This window comes from Artibeus jamaicensis, unplaced genomic scaffold (assembly GCF_021234435.1).
Source record: "Artibeus jamaicensis isolate MK-2021 breed Jamaican fruit bat unplaced genomic scaffold, CSHL_Jam_final contig_2002, whole genome shotgun sequence".
Classification (NCBI taxonomy): domain Eukaryota; kingdom Metazoa; phylum Chordata; class Mammalia; order Chiroptera; family Phyllostomidae; genus Artibeus; species Artibeus jamaicensis.
In genome coordinates, this window is record NW_026521408.1 from 678,789 (window position 1) to 698,454 (window position 19,666).

The window sequence follows — 19,666 nt, forward strand, 5'->3', positions numbered from 1 at the left end:
GGCCAGGCTGCTCCTGGAACAATCTATGTCTATTACAGGCACATTCACATACACCCTCACTTACACACACACACACACACACACACACACGACCCCGTGGGGTGACTAGCACAAGTGAGGGGCAATGTCCAGAGCCCAAAGGGTAAATGAAATGTGAGGGTGGAGGAATAGCTAACTGTGCCCTCAGTTTTTGTCAGGTGATTCACATACATTGTCTTATTGATCCTCACATAAGCACATGAAATAGTACTAATCAATCCCAATTTATAGGTAAGGAAACAGGCCTCTGAGTGTGCTGATGTCACCAGACTCACACCAGCATCAAAAAAAAAAGCATGCTGTTTCTACCACATAACTCAGAGGAAGAACAGCTTTGCTCAGTCCATATAACAAAGCCTTGCTCTTTACCAAACCAGTGAGGAGTCTCTCTGATGGCCAGCCGCATGACTTTCCGGTTCAATCCCATAGGGATCTTCTATCTACTCATTTCTCAGGAAGAAAATGGCTGTTCTTGTCTGGATGTCTCCTCTCAATTCAGGGTTGGCCAAAAACCAAACACTACTGTCCTCCTGTGTTTGGACAAATAGTGTGTATATAGACCAAGGTCCTGCTGCTGGTGAGTTTTCCAGTAGACTCCAGCAATGACAGTCATTATGATTTGGTATTTGCATTAACACTAAAGTGTATAAACAGCATAGCCATGTTTGTGTCAGAGTTTCTGGTGATTACACTGTCATTTTGTTTAGATGGAAAAGAAATGGTTGTTGCAAACATCTTTGCGGATAATGCACCAATGAAGAACTGCAGTTAGCCAAATAGACAACCAGCAAAATTGTGCAATGTCAAACTTTAAAACCAGGAAAGCAGATCTCTTCTTCAAAACTTTAGTGAAAATACAATGAGTCACAATCCTAAAATAACAATAGTAATCATAGCCTGTGTGCTAACTTCCATATGTATTAAATCTCTTGATTCTCACCCCAGCTCTGTAAGATAGAGAGTGAGGCCCAGAGCTATATCACATAGCTGGTAAGGGCCAGAGCAAGGACTCACATGCTCTTCACAGTAGGGAGTCTATGCTCTTTTCACAGCAGGTTGGATGGCCTTGCAGGCAGGAACAAGACTCAGAATCCTTCATCTATTCCAGTAAAAACTTCCTTTGTCATATGAGAAATGTGGAAAAGCAGGTCCCATGAGGCCTCATGTATAAAAAATGGAGCGAGAAAATGGGCTACCAGAGTTGAGACTAGAAAGAAAAGGGCCTGTGTATGTTTCTGCTGATAAGGCCAAAGCACCTCTTTGGATGTTGCTGTTGCCATTTTAACTCTACCCTTGAGCATTAAATGTCATGACCTTGGAAATTTTCAGTCAACTGAAGGAAACAAAGTGGAGAGTCTATGTCTTATTGACGTTAAAATGGCAATTCCCCAAACTGAGACTGGTACATGAAGAGACTTTCAGTAATTTATGCAAATTGGATTTTTAGGACAATATTTTATAAAGTTTTATGTGAAGATGAATCTGTTCATTTAAATGATTATCCTTTATATCCTTCATGATCAGGGTGGGTCTCACACCTGGCATCCTGAATTAAACCTCCCCCACCCCCAACTCCACCAGGGACCTGCTACTGTGTGACCTTCATGAGTCATTTAACCTTTCCACATTGAGCTTCCTGCCTTGGAAAAGGTGGTAAGAGTACTTACAGCCTTAGGGCAGTTCTGAGAATTATATGAGTAACTGTAAGCATGCAGAACAGCACTCATTATATGTGTTTATTTTTCTTACTTTTTAAACATTAAAATGCTCTATCTTTGAGAAAATTAGACTGATAGTAGATGGGAGGTTTTCTGTTTGGTTTGCTTTTGGTTTGATTTGGTTGGTTAGTCCTTTTTAACGTCTTTACTTAGCCATGGGGGGAGGGGTGCTGGGAAGAGCTGGCAAATCTATGTTTGCCCTCTATTTTTTTTTTATCGTACTCATGTTTGATATCTGGAAGTTTAAAAACTACCGATTTAGAATCAACTGCTAGACCAAAATGGTAGAATTTTTCTCTTAAACTTATTAATTGTATCTTAAATACTCCAGCTTCCTGAAATTTCTTTTTTTCAAGAATATCTTTTTTAAAAATATATTTTATTGATTGTGCCATTACAGTTGTTCTATTTCCCCCTCTTCATTCCCCTCCACCCTTCACACCCCTCTCCCCCATCATTCCCCCCTTTAGTTTATGACCACGAGTCTCAAGTTCTTTAGATTCTATATTTTCCCTACTATTCTTGCCCTCCCCCCTATCTATTTTCTACCTACCATCTATGCTACTTGTTTTCTGTACCTTATCCCCCCTTCTCCTTCTCCCACTCCCCTGTTGCTAACCTTCCACGTGATCTTCATTTCTATGGTTCGCTCCTGATCTAGCTGTCCTCTAAGTTTGCTTTTGTTTTAGGTGTGGTTCTTAATAACTGTGAGTTTGCTGTCCTCTCACTGTTCATATTTTTTATCTTCTTTTTCTTAGATAAGTCCCTTTAACATTTCATATAATAAGGGCTTGGTGATGATGAACTCCTTGAATTTGATCTTATCTGAGAAGCACTTTATCTGTCCTTCCATTCTAAATGAAAGCCTTGCTGGATAGAGCAATCTTGGTTGTAGGTCTTTGGATTTCATGACTTGGAATACTTCTTTCCAGCCCTTCTTGCCTATAAGGTCTCTTTTGAGAAATCAGCTGACAGTCTGATGGGAAGTCCTTTGTAGGTGACTTTCCCCTTATCTCTTGCTGCTTCTAGGATTCTCTCCTTCATTTTAATCTTGGCTAATATAATTATGATGTGCTTTGGTGTGTTCCTTCTTGGGTCCAGCTTCTTTGGGACTCTCTGAGCTTCCTGGATTTCCTGGAAGTCTATTACCTTTGCCAGATTGGGGAAGTTCTCGTTTATTATTTGTTCAAATAAGTTTTCAATTTGTGGCTGTTCCTCTTCCCCTTCTGGTACCCCTATAATTCGGATGTTGGAGCATTTAAAAATGTCCTGGAGGTTCCTAAGCCCCTCCTCAGTTTTTTCAATTCTTGTTTCTTCATGTTTTTCTGTTTGGTCATTTTTTTCTTCTTTCTGGTCCACTCCCTTGGTTTGAGTTCCAGTTTCCTTTCCTGTGCATTTCCTTTCCCGCTATTGCTTTCCTGTGCATTCCCCTTCATTTCGATTAGTTTAGCCTTCATATGTTCCTCTAATTTGTGACTAAAATCCACCAGTTCTGTGAGGATCCTGATCACCAGTGTTTTGAACTGTGCATCTGAAAGTTTGGCTATTTCTTGGTCGCTTAGATTTATGGGCTCTGGGGCTTTGAGTTCTTCTTGAGCCATAATGTTTTGGTCTGTTCACGCCTGTTACATATGAGGAGTGGAGCCTTAGGTGTTCACCAGGGCGGGGCCACCCAGGTCACTGGGTTGTGACTCTGTATGTGGGGGTGGAGTCAAAGGGGGGCAATAGCGGTCCCCTCTGCTGCTTCCTGCTGCTGGGGCCTGCGCGGTCCGTCTCACTGCTCACTCCTTCGCCCGTTTATCTGCGCGCGAATGTGTGACTGAGGTCAGTCTGCCGCCTTGCACCCTCACTGGGTCTGCCCACTGCTACTTCACACCTGGGATCCGCCCACAGCTGCCTGTGTGCCTGGGTTGCGTGCCCAGGTTGGTCTGGTGGATCTTTCCTGCTGGACCCTGCTCCACTGCTGGCTTCACCCCTCTTACCGGCCTGGCTGAAAGGTTCGTTGTTGTCAGACTTCCACATAGTTCAATTTTCTGTGGTTTGGCTCCATTTTTGTTGCTAAAACTTTGTTGTTTTTAGACTTGGTTGTGCGAGAAGGTACAGTGCTTCCACCTACGCCTCCATCTTGGCGGAAGTCTCAAGTATATCTTATTGATTATGCTATTATAGTTGTCCCAGTTTTTTCTCCCTTTTATCCCCCTCTACCCTTCATCCCTGCCTTCCAGCATTAGCTCTCCTTAGTTCATGTCCATGGGTCCTATATATAAGTTCTTTGTCTTCTCCATTTCCTATACTATTCTTAACCTTCCCCTGTCTATTTTGTACCTACCATTTAAGCTTCTTATTCCCTGTACCTTTTCCCCCCATTCTTCCTCTCCTCCTCCCTGCTGATAGCCCTCTATGTTATCTCCATTTCTGTGGTTCTGTCCCTATTCTAGCTCTTTGCTTACTTTTTGTTTTTATTTTATAGTTTGTTGTTGATAGTTGTGAGTTTGATGTCATTTTATTGTTCACACTTTTTATCCTCTTCTTTTTCTTAGATAAGTCCCTTTAACATTTCATATAATAAGGGCTTGGTGATGATGAATTTCTTTAACTTGACCTTATCCAGGAAGCACTTTATCTGCCCTTCCATTCTAAATGATAGCTTTGCTAGATAAAGTAATCTTGGATGTAGTTTCTTGCCTTTCAGACTTTGAATACTTCTTTCTGGCCCCTTACTGCCTGCAAGGTTTCTTTTGAGAAGTCAGCTGATAGCCTGTGGGAACTCTTTGTAGGTAAATATCTCCTTTTCTCTTTCTGCTTTCAAGCAGCTATCTCTTGCTATCTTTAATCTTGGGTAATTTAATTATGATGTGTCTTGATGTGTTCCTCTTTGGGTCCAACTTCTTTGGGACTGAGCTTTCTGGAATTATTGGAAATCTGAGGTTTAATTTCTTGCTCTGCCTCTTCTTCTTCTGGCACCCCTATGATTCAGATGTCGAAATAGTTAAAGTTGTCCCAGATGTTCCCAAGCCTCTCCTCACATTTTGAATTCTTGTTTCTTCCTTCTCTTCCAAATTGTTGATTTGAGTCTTGGAGTCCTTCCCTTCACTGTTGGTTCCCTGTATATTTTTCTTTATTTCACTTCATATAGCTTTCACTTCGTATAGCTTTCACTTCTTCCTTTATTATGCATCTGTACACAATCATTTCTGGTAATTAGTATTAATTACCAGTGTTTTGAACTCTGTATATGATAGGTTGGCTATCTCCTTGTCCTCTAATTCTTTTTTCTGGAGTTTTGATCTTCTTTGATATTATTTCATTTGTGCTATTTTTCTTCATCTCAGTGCACCAGTCTGATTAAATGTTTTTTCTTTAATTCCTTGGTTGTCAGACTTTCATACAGTTTGATTTTTTTTTCAGTTCTGGATTATTTTTTGTTTTTAAATTGTTTGTTGTCCTTCTTTTGGTTGTGCAAAGATGCAAAGCATATCTACCTACACCTTGATCATAACCAGAAGTCCCAGCTTTCTGAAATTTATTCTGAGATTTAGAAGAGTACCTGGTATACAATAAGGGATATGTAAGTGTAATCCATTTACTATCATCTATACCTTTTTTCACACTTTTCCCAATTAATCTTTTTTCTCTTTCTTTTCTTTATTTCTTTCTTTTCTTTTTAAAAATTTTTTAATTGATTATGATGTTACAGTTGTTCTATTCCCCCTTTCATTCCCTTCCACCCTACCCCCCCATCCCCACCATTACCCCCCTTTAGTTTATGACCATGTGTCTCAAGTCCTTTAGATTCTATATTTCCCATGCTATTCTTGCCCCCCCCTTCTATTGGTGCTACTTATTTTCTGTACCTTCTCCCCCCTTCTCCTCCTCCCACTCCCCTGTTGCTAACCCTCCTTGAGATCTTCATTTCTATGGTTCCACTGCTGATCTAGCTGTCCTCTTAGTTTGCTTTCGTTTTAAGTGTGTTTGTTAATAACTGTGAGTTTGTTGTCCTTTCACTGTTCATGTTTCTTTAACTTCTTTTTCTTAGATAAGTCCCTTTAACATTTCATATAATAAGGGCTTGGTGATGATGAACTCCTTGAATTTGATCTTATCTGAGAAGCACCTTATCTGTCCTTCCATTCTAAATGAAAGTTTTGCTGGATAGAGCAATCTTGGTTGTAGGTCTTTGGATTTCATGACTTGGAATACCTCTTTCCAGCCCCTTCTTGCCTGTAAGGTCTCTCTTGAGAAGTCAGCTGACAGTCTGATGGGGACTCCTTTGTAGGTGACTGTCCCCTTAGCTCTTGATGCTTCTAGGATTCTCTCCTTCATTTTAATCTTGGCTAATGTAATGATGATGTGCCTTGGTGTGTTCCTTCTTGGGTCCAACTTCTTTGGGACTCTGAGCTTCCTGGATTTCCTGGAAGTCTATTTCCTTTGCCAGATTGGGGAAATTCTCCTTTATTATTTGTTCAAATAAGTTTTCCACTGGTGGCTGTGCCTTTCCCCCTTCTGGTTCCCCTATAATTCGGATGTTGGAGCATTTAAAGATGTCCTGGAGGTTCCTAAGACTCTCCTCATTTCTTTGAATTCTTGCCTCTTGACTCTTTTCTGTTTGGCCATTATTTGCTTTCTTCTGGTCCACTCCATTGATTTGAGTCCCAGTTTCCTTTTCATCGCTATTGGTGTCCTGTGCAATTCCATTCATTTCAATTAGTTTCACCTTCATATATTTGTCTAATTTGTGGGTATAATCAACCAGTTCTATGAGGATCCTGATGACCAGTGTTTTAAACTGTGCGTCTGAGAGTTTTGCTATTTCTTCATCGCTCAGATCTATAGGCTCTGGGGCTTTGAGATCTTCTTGAGCCATTTTTGGTCTGTTCGCACCCTTAAGTGTGAGAAGCAGCGCCTTGGACTCCCAGGTCGCTGGGTCGTGATGCTGTATGTGGGGGCGTGGTCAGAGCAGGGAAATGGCTACCCCCTCTGCTGTTTTCACAGCCGGGTGAGGAGCAGCGCCTTAGGTGGTTCACCTGGGCTGGGCCACTCAGAGTAGCTGGGTTATGACGCTGTATGTGGAGGTGGGGTCAGAGCAGGGAAATGGCGGCGCCCTCCACTGCCGCTTGCTGCGGGACCTGCCAGGCCCCGGTCCAACCGCCCACTCCCTCGCCTGTCCACCCGCGCACAAATGCGTGACCACAGTCAACACTCAGCCCCGCTCCCCTGCTGTCTCCTCCACGGTCGCTCACCTGATCGCTCGCTCGGTCGCTCACTAGGTCCAACCCTGCGCCTGGATTCCCCGCGCCTGGATTCCACGCACCTGAGTCCATCTGACTGAGTCCTCCTGTGCAACCCCGCTTCACCAGCCGCTGGTTTCGCCCCTTACCGGTCAGGCTGAAGAATTTGTTGTTAACGGACTTCCGAAAAGTTCAATTTTCCGTGTTCTGTCTGTGTTTTCTGTTGCTAATATTTAGTTATCTCTAAACTTGGTTGTGTGAGAAGGCATGACACATCCACCTATGCCTCCATCTTGGCGGAAGTCCCCTCTTTTCTTTATTTCTATTAAAACAAAGCATCTAGTCACAGTTTTATATTCACAATATGTTTTCAAATTTTTTTCTCCTAAACTCTTTCTTTCTCATTTTTTAATTGTTCAAGTACAGTTGTCTCCATTTTCCCCCACCATTCTCCCCTGCCCCACCCATCCTCACCTCCCATCCTCAACCCTACCCGCATTTGGTTTTGTTTACAAGTCTTTTATACATGTTCCTTGACTACTCTTCCCCTTCTTTCTTCCATTATCCCCTTCCTCCCTTCCCTCTTGTTACTGTCCATTTGTTCTTTATTTCAATGTCTGGTATATATTTTGCTTGCTCTTTTGTTTTGTTGATTAGGTTCCTCTTATAGGTGAGATCATATGGTATTTGTCTTTCACCACCTGGCTTACTTCACTTAGCATAATGCTCTCCAGTTCCATCTATGCTGTTGCAAAGGGTAGTGGCTCCTTCTTTCTGTTGCATAGTATTCCATTATGTAAGTGTACCATAGTTTTTTGGTCCACTCATTTACTGATGGGCACTTAGGTTGCTTCCATCACTTGGCTATTATAAATTGTGTTGCTATGAACATTGGGGGGGGGTGCATAGGTTCTTATGGATTGGTGTTTCAGTGTTCTTAAGACATAATCCCAGCACTGGAATTGCTGGGTCAAAAGGAAGTTCCATTTTTAGTTTTCTGAGGAAATTGCATACTGTTTTCCACACTGGCTACACCAGTCTGCACTCCCACCACCAGTGTACTAAGCCAATTAATTATCTTAATAAGATGAGTCTAGAAGAGGAATTACTAGGTCAAAGGATATCGATGTAAGAATTGTAATACCTGTTACCTAACTCTCCTCCTGAAAGCCTTTGCGTGAGACTGCCCACTTCCTCATACCCCTACCATTTTCTCTCATATCCTGGTAGTAAAAGTGGATCAATGTGGAGATGAAGAGGCTGCTGCTCACAATAGGGAGATAGAGATAGGAGGTGAGATAAGATGGCTTACAGCTCCTAATCCCCATGGGCATCCCTGCAGATCTTATTCAACGGCAGAAGATGTCACTAGCTGAAAGCCCCAACTGCCCCCTCCCTAAGCAACTACTTAGTTTGCACTCAGAGTGCCCTGTTGGGCTGGGGCTAGACTGTTGAGTCCACATCTCTTGCTTATCACTTGGCCAGAAAATGAAAAGGAGAAAACCTGCCTGTAGAATTCCTCCCTTATATTTCAAGGATAAGTAGCCCAGTAAGAAAAATGGTTGTTTCATCCTGTCATGGTGCTAATTACAAGATCTGTATAGTTCAGGCCTTCAGTAATAGAGACAGTGTCATGTTTCATTAGCATGCGATACTTATGCTCACTTCCTTCCCTCCCAGCTCTCCATACACAAGACAGATAACACCACTGACAAGTTCTTCCTCATGGTGATGAAAGGGGCTCCTGAGAAGGTCTTAGAGAAGTGCAGCACCATCATGGTCAATGGCCAGGAGCAGCCTCTGGACAAGAGCACAGCCGAGGCCTTCCATACTGCGTACATGGAGCTGGGAAGTCTAGGGGAGCGTGTGCTGGGTGAGCTCTTGGTGGGAGAAGCCTTATATGTTACCTATTCGGTGCAAGGCTCTGTACCACATCATGGCACAAGATGAGACAGGCTGACCATCCAGCAGAGTAGCTAGGGCATCCACAGTACTCACAGGAAGAATGGTAGACAGATAAGAGAATATGACATGATAGCAACAAAGAGGATAGGGTTGTTGCCAGGTCAGAAAAATCTGGGAAGATTCTATGGAAAAAGTTACATTTAAACTGGGTCCTACATGATAATATTTGAAGGAAAGTGAGGGATAGGATTCATAGTGGAGGAAACGACATAGGCCAAGGCCAAGAGGTAGAAGGAGAGGGGCTGTAAGCATTGTCAGGGAGCTAGTCAGTGTGGGGTGTTGCAGAACAGTGGAGATGATGTCGTCCTGGGAGTAGGGATGGAAAGATAGTCTGGAGGTCAAGCTATAGAGAGCTTATTTGGGTGAGGAACTGGGTTTCATTCTATAGTCAGGGCAGAGCCACTGGAGACTTTGCAGCTAATAAACTGATCGGAGTTGGTGTTTTCTAAAGGATCATATTTGGCAGCATCAGGGAGAAGAGTGGTGTGGGTCACCTCATTCAGGTGACAGAAGACAGAAATTTGATCTAAGGCAGTGGGAACATGAAGGACAGGTCAGATACCAGAAATTTCTTAGAGGCAAAATTAGTAAGACTTACCATCTAATTACAGGAGAAAAGTAAGGTTTAAAAGATATTAAACATTTTTAAATTAGTGATTAAGGGACAGTACTACTAATAACAGAGACAGGGGACATTAGAGGTAGAAGAAATTGTAGAAATACAACCACTGTGGCAGGAGCCAAATTGTGGTCACTTCAGTAATATCACAGAGTATGCCCTGTTGCCACACTTATGGGTCAACAGAGTGGTACCTCTGGACTACAGAATGATGAATTCAAGGTAACAAGTTCATAGCCGATGATGAAGCTCATTAGACATCATAAAAGTTCTTGCCAGTATAGATGGAATCCATGGAATGTGTGTTTCTAAAAGATATTTGAGTTTATAAAATAACTAAAATATATAAGTAAGATGATAATGCTTTAAGCATGCCTCAAATAGCCTACAGTTCCAGGTAGTCTTTTCAGGGCAAGATTAATACTCATCTAACTAGAATCACTCTAGCGACCTCATGTTTGGCTTCTTAGACCCTGTGCTTTACTGAAACATGTAATGTAGTGGGCCATAATGAGAATAAATTTCATGTGAAAGCTGATGAGAATGTCACACAAGCTTGGAAATCCCAGCAGACACAGGAATCTACCTAAATGGTCTTTCCACCCTACCCCCAGTCCTTCCTAATGCCTCTCTCAAGAGTCAGCTCACATACTACCTCCTTGGTGAAGTTTTTCCTGACTCCCTGGGTGGCTGAAGTGTAGCTGTCCTCAGTAACATTCACCACGCTCTATTATGCTTTTCCTTTTATGTCTTTGTCCCCACACTCAACTGGGACATCTTCAGAAGTAAAGGCTATCCCTTCACGGGCTTCATAACCTTAAAACATAACAGAAAACTTAAATGGCATGTGAATTATTTACAGATGAACCATTTCTTTGATAAAAACAACATGCATTATGGAACTGAAAGATGAGTTCTGGTGGACTCTATTGGTAAAAGAGTGAAGGACTGAATATGTGTGAAAATGTTCCTCCTTTTCTCATGTCATTTCAGCCTAGTTTCACTGACTCCCAAATTCATGCCCATTCCAGGTTTCTGTCATCTCTACCTGCCAGCAGACAAGTTTCCAGAAACCTATTCCTTTGATGTCGACACCATGAATTTCCCCATGTCCAATTTCTGTTTTGTGGGGCTCTTGTCAATGATTGATCCCCCTCGATCCACTGTCCCAGATGCAGTCACCAAATGCCGGAGTGCAGGGATCAAGGTGGGAGTTACCTTTCTGACTTTAGAAGTCCTCCATGGATGTTGCATTCCTTCCTAAGAACATTTGTCAGAAGAGATACTCAGTATTTAGGTCTTTTCAAGTAAATATCATAATTCCCTTTTTAAAAATCTCTACTTTCATCATACTGAGATTTCAGTAACTGCAGTAAAAGCAAAATAATTGTGTCTATGTGGAATCAACCACAATCATAACTATAGTGAGAAGCAAGCTAACTCCCTATGCCATGAGGTAGCCATATTGTGCCCTAGAGTATATAGACAATAAAAGATTTTATTACTATATCTTGAGGTTCAGCCTCCATTATCCATTTGCCTCCATGATTTCTAAATCAAAATCTTCATTCTATTACTATGTTAATATGGAGACTGTGGAAGGCACATGAGCCTGTCCCAGCCCTTTCACAAACACAGCAACATCATAGGGAAAGGGCTTCTCTTAATCAAAGGAGACAATGCAAGAAGCTTAGGAGCAAGGATAGATCCAGTGGGATCAGTGTGTCCTTAAAAGACAGTTGTATCTTTGATCTAAAGATCAAGAATTCTCTGTAAGGGCTGACCATGTTCTACCAGGTAATGGCAGAGCAGATGATACTGAACTGCCCTTACTCTGGCCATCCAGTTCCTCATCATCCTCATGCCTTGTCCATGTTTGTTTTCTAGGTTATCATGGTTACAGGTGATCATCCAATTACAGCTAAAGCTATTGCCAAGAGTGTAGGTATCATTTCAGCCAACAGTGAGACTGTGGAAGACATTGCAAAACGCCTCCACATTCCTGTAGAGCAAGTTAACAAACGGTAAGTAACCACAGAAACAATGTGACAGAAACTCAAGTTCGGTGGGACCCTTTTGGCTCAAAAGAGCTGTATAATTTGGAGTAAATCCCATTTTTGCCAAACACTCTCTCAGGGTGATGCTAGGCTGGTTTCCACAATAACTCATATCCATTCATTCACTCATAATTTTATTTAACACCTAATATGTGCCAGGCACTGTAGTCATAATTTTAAAATTATCTTTTATGTATTCCTTCTATGAAATTGCAAAAACCAATAAAGTAGATCTGAAAACTTAAGTGCCTAATTTACAGTGAGAAAAACTGAAAGAACAAGTTGATATGAAATGACTTGCCAGTGATCTAATATAATCGGGATCATATTAAAGGTATTAAAAACCTTTTGGGTTGTGTACACTTCTTTTTTTGGCAGGGGGAGGGGGAAGTAAATATAGTGGAAGGTTCCTAAGGAAGGATTTGGTTTTTCCTTGTGTTCTTTCTTTCCATAATCAATTGTTGAGTGCCAGCTATGTACCAGGCACCTTGCTAACCACTGGAACTAGAGTGACAGACTGGACACTACCCTCACCCTGGGGAGCTTTCTTCCTGCTATCTAACAAGAATAGCAGAAAGTCAAAACTGATTACGTTATGATGAGTACAATGAAGGAGACACAGGGGACAGAGGAGCTGGCAGTATGGAGAGATTTAGCTGGTAACTTAAATGATTAATGACTCCAGGTCTAATTGTCAAAGTAGATATCATTGGCTTTACTATACTTTCATGCATGTCAGGAGAAATAGGGAAAGACCAGTGAACCTGTTGTAATTTATCCAAGCATTCATGCCTTTTAGGAATACAGAGCTGTCAGGTAATAAATTATCACCAGGCCAAAGAATTACTAAGTAAAGCAACCAAACAGAGTTACAGCCTGGGCACAACAATCATATGTGAAATCTAAGCGTCTGCTCCTTTGTAGAAATAACATTAATCCATGAAACACAGGTTTAGAGCTTTCGTTTATTTATTTTTTAAAATAATAGAATTATACATTTTCACACAAGTCACACACTAAACAGGAAAGTGGGGTGGATACTTTTGTGAATGTCTTCAGTTATCCACTCTATCAACTCTAGCTTCATGCTCATTTAATAAGTGGATTTTTGCAGCTGTTGGGGAAAAGAAACCACCCTTTCCTTCTTATCTTACTTTCATATTTTCTTAGCAGAACTTAGAAGACTTGTGATTTGAGTCAAGTGCTAGAATTCCAATGTTTAGCACCAATGGAAAAAACAGACCTAAAAAAGCTCAAAACTTTAAAGATGTAACGAAAAAGACACACAGTGCTTTGCAGAGAGTGTTTAAGCTGAGATTTTAAGACTGAAATGTGAAGTGTTAGTGAAAGAAAGGTGGGGCAGCAAGACCAGTGAAGGCATTTGAGCAGTGGAGGGCATGAGGGCTCAGAACTGAGTGGAAGGCTGGAGAAGAGAGCCACTGGGGACATGAGGCTGAACAGTGGGGGCTGCACCTGGCCTTGCCAGCTACACCTGGGGTCCGTTCTAGGCACAGTGGAAAGCCCTTAAAGAATTTTATTAGAGGATGACACAATCAGATGTGAATGATCAGTAGTTTCTAGAACCTTCTTTTTAGAGTCATCAGAAAAGTTTTCCTCAAATAAGACCTCAAAAAACATTTTTTCCTCCATAGCTCTTTGCATAGTAGATACTCTGTAAATATGAAATAAACAATAACGAGGAATTGTTACCCATGTTTTGGCTGAATTCCAGGACCCAAAATATGTAAGCAGGCAAAGTTGGTTTTTTTTAATCCTCCATTTACTTGTTAAGTAAAATATAGCCCAGCAAGCACCACTTTTCACCCAGTACTACCAGGAAAAGACTACTTGGTTATTCCTGTTGGGCTAAAACAGGTTATTCCTGTTTCTTTTTTTAGCCTCAGTTTACTGTCTTGAAATAGAGACCCAAGTGTCCCCAGTACACAAAAACTCTCTCATCCTGCTTGAGTATTGAGCGTCAGAGACATTGGGTTCCTAGTGAAGTCAAAGAGTCTTCAGCCCACATCCTGCCCAGAACAGTGTTTCAGCCAAAGATCCAACTTTTGGCCTCACCCAGTTCCTTCTGGCCTTTCTAGGGATGCCAGAGCCGCAGTGGTGACTGGCATGGAGCTGAAGGACATGAGCATGGACCAGCTGGACGAGGTCTTAACCAGCTACTCAGAAATTGTTTTTGCCCGAACGTCCCCCCAGCAGAAGCTGATCATTGTGGAGGGCTGTCAGAGGCAGGTGGGTGGGCAGCAGTGCTCAGAGGACCTCACAGTCCCTCACTGTCCTGCGGGGAAGTGCAGGGCAGTGATTCCCAGGTCATGGCTTCGTGCATTTTCAACCTCTTTAGACAATTCCTTGACTGTCCTTATCACCTTACATTGCTACCTCTTGGGATGACCCTGACTTCCTTAGAGACCCTTCGACATGGAGCTGCATGCTCTCCAAAGGGCTTTCTGACAGTGAAGCATCTGGTATTGTGGTAGGTATGGGATTAGAAAGACTTAAAATGTAAGAAAGAGAACAAAATGTAAGATATAAAATATATAGTTATCCCTTGTAAGATATGTAAGATGTAAAATACACAGTATCCTTAGACAATTAGTTCCAGAACTCCCCACCCCTACTTCACCAATACAAAAACCCATGGATGCTCAAGTCCCTTATATAAAATGGTGTTATTTGCACATAATCTATGTTTACCTATAACCTATGTTTATATATATGTAACCTACATTTTCATATAACCTACATTTGAACAGAGGCTATAGCAGGGTGTACCCACACATCACTTCATGTTTGTGGCATCAGCATAGTGCTTGACATGTGGCAGATTTGAGTTTCACTTTTTGGAACTTCCTGGGGGGCGTTTCAAAAATTTTTTGATGCTCCATTGAGTCAGATGGGAAACCTGTGAATACTGAGGGCTAATGGTATTCCTCTCACCTGCCACACACACACATTGGTTTTAATTATTCAAACAGGTATTGTTTGGAGTTCATAGTGTAGCACCTAGGATTTCCCGTCTTTATCTTTTCTCCAAAACCCAAACTGAGCCTTTTGTCTCCACTCCAGTTGTCCTCCATCCTCCAAACAAAAGAGAAACAGTGTTTTTGTCAGACTTGTGACCCCATTGTCCTGCTCACTCCCATTTTTTTCTGTGTCCCTTTGCGTAGAATGCAGTTGTCGCTGTGACTGGTGATGGAGTGAATGACTCTCCAGCTCTAAAGAAGGCCGATATTGGGATTGCCATGGGGATAGCAGGTTCAGATGCTGCCAAAAATGCAGCCGACATGGTCTTGCTGGATGACAACTTCGCATCCATAGTCACTGGGGTGGAGGAAGGTACATATTCTTCCTCCAAGTGATCTTCCTGAAAACTGCAGTTACCTGGGGGAAAAGCCAGCCCTATAAGGAGAAACATCTTTGCCTAGGTCGTCTGATCTTTGACAACCTCAAGAAGACCATCGCATATACCCTGACCAAGAACATTGCTGAGCTGTGCCCCTTTCTGATCTACATCATCATTGGAGTGCCCCTGCCCATAGGCACCATCACCATCTTATTCATTGACTTAGGCACGGATATTGTAAGTAACACGACAGGGAACAGGGTCTGATAAAAGCCCCAGATCATGTGAACTTCAGAGTCACTGCCTTCAAGGGTAAGGAGAAAGACTAAATCAATGCCTGTCGAACTTTGCAGTGATGGGATCTGAAGCTCTGCATTTCTAATGATCTTTTCCATGATGCCAATACTACTGGTCCATCAACCACTCTTCAAAGTGAAAGACTAGAGTAATCTGTCAAATGTTTGGAAATTAAAAGCACCTCACTTCATTATAAGAGCTTTTCAAACATGAGTTCTTCACCTCCAAAAAAAATGCCATTGGTTAGGATCAGCTTTCTTTTCTTTTGAGAAGGTGTAGCTGTCACCAAGATAGTCCCTGTGCTGCTAGGGGCTCAATGGCTAAAGTGATCATCCACGGCACCCCCTTGTTAAGTAAAGGATCTGTGATCCGGAAGCCCCTTGCCTCAACATAATAAGAAGCCATAGTTACAAAGCCTCACATTGACCTACAATGCTGCCACCTAAACCCTCCTCTCTGCTTGTTTTCGTCTGTGTAAAAATTCTTTGTGACACTGTTCATGTGTCTCTGGCTTACACTAGCAAAGGAGGAAAGACATCAGGGAGCAGTCTGGATTTGCACTGAGGACACAGCTCTACAAACTGCCACCTTGTCCCTTCTCTGCTTTATACAGCCTCCACATTGCAGGGAGACTAGAGATAGCTATACTTTGGACAGGAACTGAGATCCCCAGAGATTACAGTCAGATCCTGTCCAGGCTCTTTATATGTGGTCATTTTTCTTCAGTGCAGTAGTTCTTCCGGTATGGTCCAAAACCCGCCTGGGAACTTGTTAGAAATGCAGTCTCTGGACCTAGCCAGGACCTTGAGGATCAGAAAGTCTATAGTGGGGTGGGGTGCATTGATATGTCTTTTAATAGGTGCTCCAAGATGGAGGACCTGGGAGAGAATCACTGTGATCCAAGGACATGCCAATAGGGGAGGTGTTCATAGGAGAAACCCACCCCAAAGAGGCAAAGTGATTTATAACTTGAATTGTATCGAACTGTCAGCACATGGTTATGATGGAAAGCAGATTGGTTTTAAAAGCTGATTGTTCTCAAATCCTCTACAGATAACATACCCCACTTGCCTTCATCCTAGATAGATGTGGATAGACCCACCACCACCCTCTTCCATCCCTCCCACCCACACCAAGGCCCCAGACTGCATCCCTGCTCTCATCCTGTTGTTGAAGCACAGTGTTTAAGGGTTGGGCTTCTTGGACTCTCCCCTCCAGGTTCCTTCCATCGCCTTGGCTTATGAGAAAGCTGAAAGTGACATTATGAACAGGAAGCCTCGCTGCAAGAAGAAAGATCGATTGGTGAACAAGCAGCTTGCCCTGTACTCTTATCTCCACATCGGTATGATGAAAACATGTCCTGTCACCTAGGGGACCACCCAGTCACAGTCAGAAGCTGTGTTTGTCTTTATGAGATACGGTTGGGGTGGGAGGAGGAACCACAAGGAGAATGAGGACAGGGCAGTTCTGAAGTCACTGTGGAATGTATGGCTTACTCTCACTCCCTCAGGCCTCATGCAGTCCCTGGGAGCTTTTCTTGTGTACTTTACCGTGTATGCACAGGAGGGCTTCAGACCCAGCATCCTCATTAACCTCCGGGTGGAATGGGAGCAGGACTCTGTGAACAACTTGGAAGATAGCTATGGACAAGAATGGGTAAGGAGGGGGCTCTGCCTTCCCTGTCCTCCTGCTTCTTTCCCCCTGTCACTGCCCTGCCTGAGCAACACAGAACTCAATTTCCCTGGACAGCCTTAGTGATACAAGGAAGGTGAAAGTTTTCTAAGTTAACAGGACTTCTGAGCACCTGAGTGACATTGCTGTGGCCTTTGCCAGGACTCGCCTCATCTCTAGAATGCAAAGCATAAGGGTCATGTTTTTACAGAAGAGTAGCCAGTCCAACAATGGGCCAAATCAACTAAATTATCATCTTTTCCTGCTTGGTTGGTTAAAAAGACAAACAAAAACCTACACTGATCCTCTGAATCTCTCAATTTCCAGGAGATAGGGAGAGTAGGGCATCACAAAACTGCATGGAAATCTCCCTGAAGTTTCCCCTGTGGGGTCTCATATTTTCTCTCTCTGTCCACTGACAGACACATTACCAGAGAAAGTACCTAGAGTGGACAGGCTATACAGCTTACTTTGTTGGCATTATGGTCCAGCAAATAGCAGATCTGATCATCAGGAAAACCCGGAGGAACTCCATCTTCCATCAGGGCCTCTTCAGGTACTGCCTGCGTCCCCCCTCACTTCCCAGATGATGAGGCACCATACCATGCAAGGCATTTATGTCACAGGCACTGGGTGTGTGGTCCTGAGCCACGGGAATTCAGAATCTTCATGCTTTAATGTTTCTTATAGAAATAAAGTCATCTGGGTGGGGATTGCCTCCCAGATCATCATCGCTCTGCTCCTCTCCTATGGTCTTGGAAGCATCACAGCCCTGAATTTCACCATGCTCCAGTGAGTTCCTGCAACACTGGGGAGGAAAGGGCTAGCCCTGCTCTGAACTGTCATGGCCTAAAAAATTATTAGAACTTCAGGGGAGTAGATAGGGTTCTCCTCCAGTCTTTCAAAAGAGATAAAATCAAGTCTGTTCTGTATTAATCAGAGTCTTTGACCTGCTAGTTTGCCTGAAGAGAAAATGGATTTCACACACCTTACCATCTCATCTCTTCCTTCATCTAACCAGTTATCTCAAAGGCAGATGCTACTTCTAGTGGTTACAATTCAGGTTAAATAAGAAACTTTCCAGTTTCACATTGTGTGAACCTATGGATCTGTTGTTCTCTGAGGCAGAAAAATGAACTGGGAGTCCTCTGCCCCTTGGTGGGGTCTGGCCCTCCTTCCATGAGTTCAGGCTCACATCCCCCTTCTGTTTCTAGGCCTCAATACTGGTTTGTGGCTGTGCCCCATGCCATTCTCATCTGGGTGTATGATGAGGTGCGGAAACTTTTCATCAGACTCTATCCTGGAAGTAAGTTGCAGGATTGATCTTTGAGACCCTGCCTATCCACTTGAACAGAGTATCCATTTCTAATTTACTTTCTACCTCTGCAGGCTGGTGGGATAAGAACATGTATTATTAGGACCACCCACTTCCTCAGGCCTCCTGCCTGCACATGGGGATGTTCCTCTCCATCTCCTGGCTCAACAGGGACATCATCAGAATGCATATGGGAGAAGGCAGAAAACCATAAGAAAGACACGACCCAATGCCTTATACTTTAAAGCAGAGATTCAACTGTTTATATATGATTTTCATCTCTATATACACCTTATTTTAAAAGATGTGAATTTCAGCTTGACTGGTGTGACTCAGTGGATTGAGCACTGGCCTCAGAACCAAAGCATTGCCAGTTCGATTCCCAGTCAGGGCACATGCCTGAGTTGTGGGCTGGGTCCCCATGGGGGCACAAGAGAGACAACCACACATTGAAGTTTCTCTCTCTGTCTCCCTGCCTTCCCCTCTCTCTAAAAATAAATAAATAAAATATTTTACAAATATATGCATATATACATATATAAAAATATGTGAATTTCAAGGTTTAGTTTAGGGGAAACTTATGTATTTATATGTGTATTAAGCTCACTCTCATGAGCTAGCCTTGGGTAATCCAGACATCTGCCATGGTCTCCCAGCTCCCTGAGCTCTCATAGGATTGCTTGGACCTCCATTCCACACCCCGTTAAAAGTCCAATGACCTCCCAAAGATTCTGTGAATTCCAAGATATGTTATATTTTCATAGTTACCTTGCTCAAAAGAGGCCAGTGCAGTTTTGCTGAAGGTTTGCAAGAGATGAAAATGATGGTATGTTTATATCACAACAACATGGATAACCTCAGTTTTGACTTTGAGATGTCCTTCTTAAGGGTCCTTAGACACTTAGCTGCACCACCTCAACCATCCTTGGTGTTCTCCCTCCTACCAATGTGACCCCTCTGTCACAGGTGGGCACAGGTAACCAGGTTCTTGGTGATCAGGATGAAGAATTGAGCCAAACACCCAGAGTTTATAGCAGAGAACATGGGAGCAGGCCAACTCCAAGCAGAGATTGACTTCATGGGCCAGAGGGATTCTATTATGGGGCAGATCCCTCCTGGCTTATTTTGGTGGGCTTTTACTGTGCATGTGCAAGTAGTTGTGTTACTTTAAAGCTACTGTGCATCTGGTCTCCCATGATTTTCCTTGATTGGCCACCGGAGAAGGGGTCACACAATGTTACCAAACTGACCCCCCTTCTCCTGAGATCCCCTGTACTAGATTTGCCTTGCCCACCACCAGGTAATTATAGCTCTCCATGTCAGAGATTGGTGAAAAGGAAAGGAATTATTTATTCAAAAGTTATACAGACTTAAGAGTAGTGACTTAATGTCTTCATTA

General features: G+C 42.8%; 1 protein-coding gene across 1 annotated transcript in view; it reads left to right on the forward strand.

Moving 5' to 3' along the window:
• Nucleotides 1–18,744, forward strand: part of ATP12A (ATPase H+/K+ transporting non-gastric alpha2 subunit) — a 31,488-nt gene extending 12,744 nt beyond the window's left edge. Inside the window, exons 12-23 of the mRNA XM_037134510.2 lie at nucleotides 8,666–8,858; nucleotides 10,601–10,776; nucleotides 11,457–11,593; nucleotides 13,723–13,873; nucleotides 14,809–14,977; nucleotides 15,067–15,221; nucleotides 16,500–16,623; nucleotides 16,792–16,937; nucleotides 17,375–17,508; nucleotides 17,643–17,744; nucleotides 18,167–18,258; nucleotides 18,342–18,744. Coding sequence (XP_036990405.2) covers nucleotides 8,666–8,858; nucleotides 10,601–10,776; nucleotides 11,457–11,593; nucleotides 13,723–13,873; nucleotides 14,809–14,977; nucleotides 15,067–15,221; nucleotides 16,500–16,623; nucleotides 16,792–16,937; nucleotides 17,375–17,508; nucleotides 17,643–17,744; nucleotides 18,167–18,258; nucleotides 18,342–18,370 — 1,608 coding nt within the window. The 3' untranslated portion in view covers nucleotides 18,371–18,744. The remainder of the gene's footprint in view (nucleotides 1–8,665; nucleotides 8,859–10,600; nucleotides 10,777–11,456; nucleotides 11,594–13,722; nucleotides 13,874–14,808; nucleotides 14,978–15,066; nucleotides 15,222–16,499; nucleotides 16,624–16,791; nucleotides 16,938–17,374; nucleotides 17,509–17,642; nucleotides 17,745–18,166; nucleotides 18,259–18,341) is intronic.
• Nucleotides 18,745–19,666: the final 922 nt, after the last annotated feature.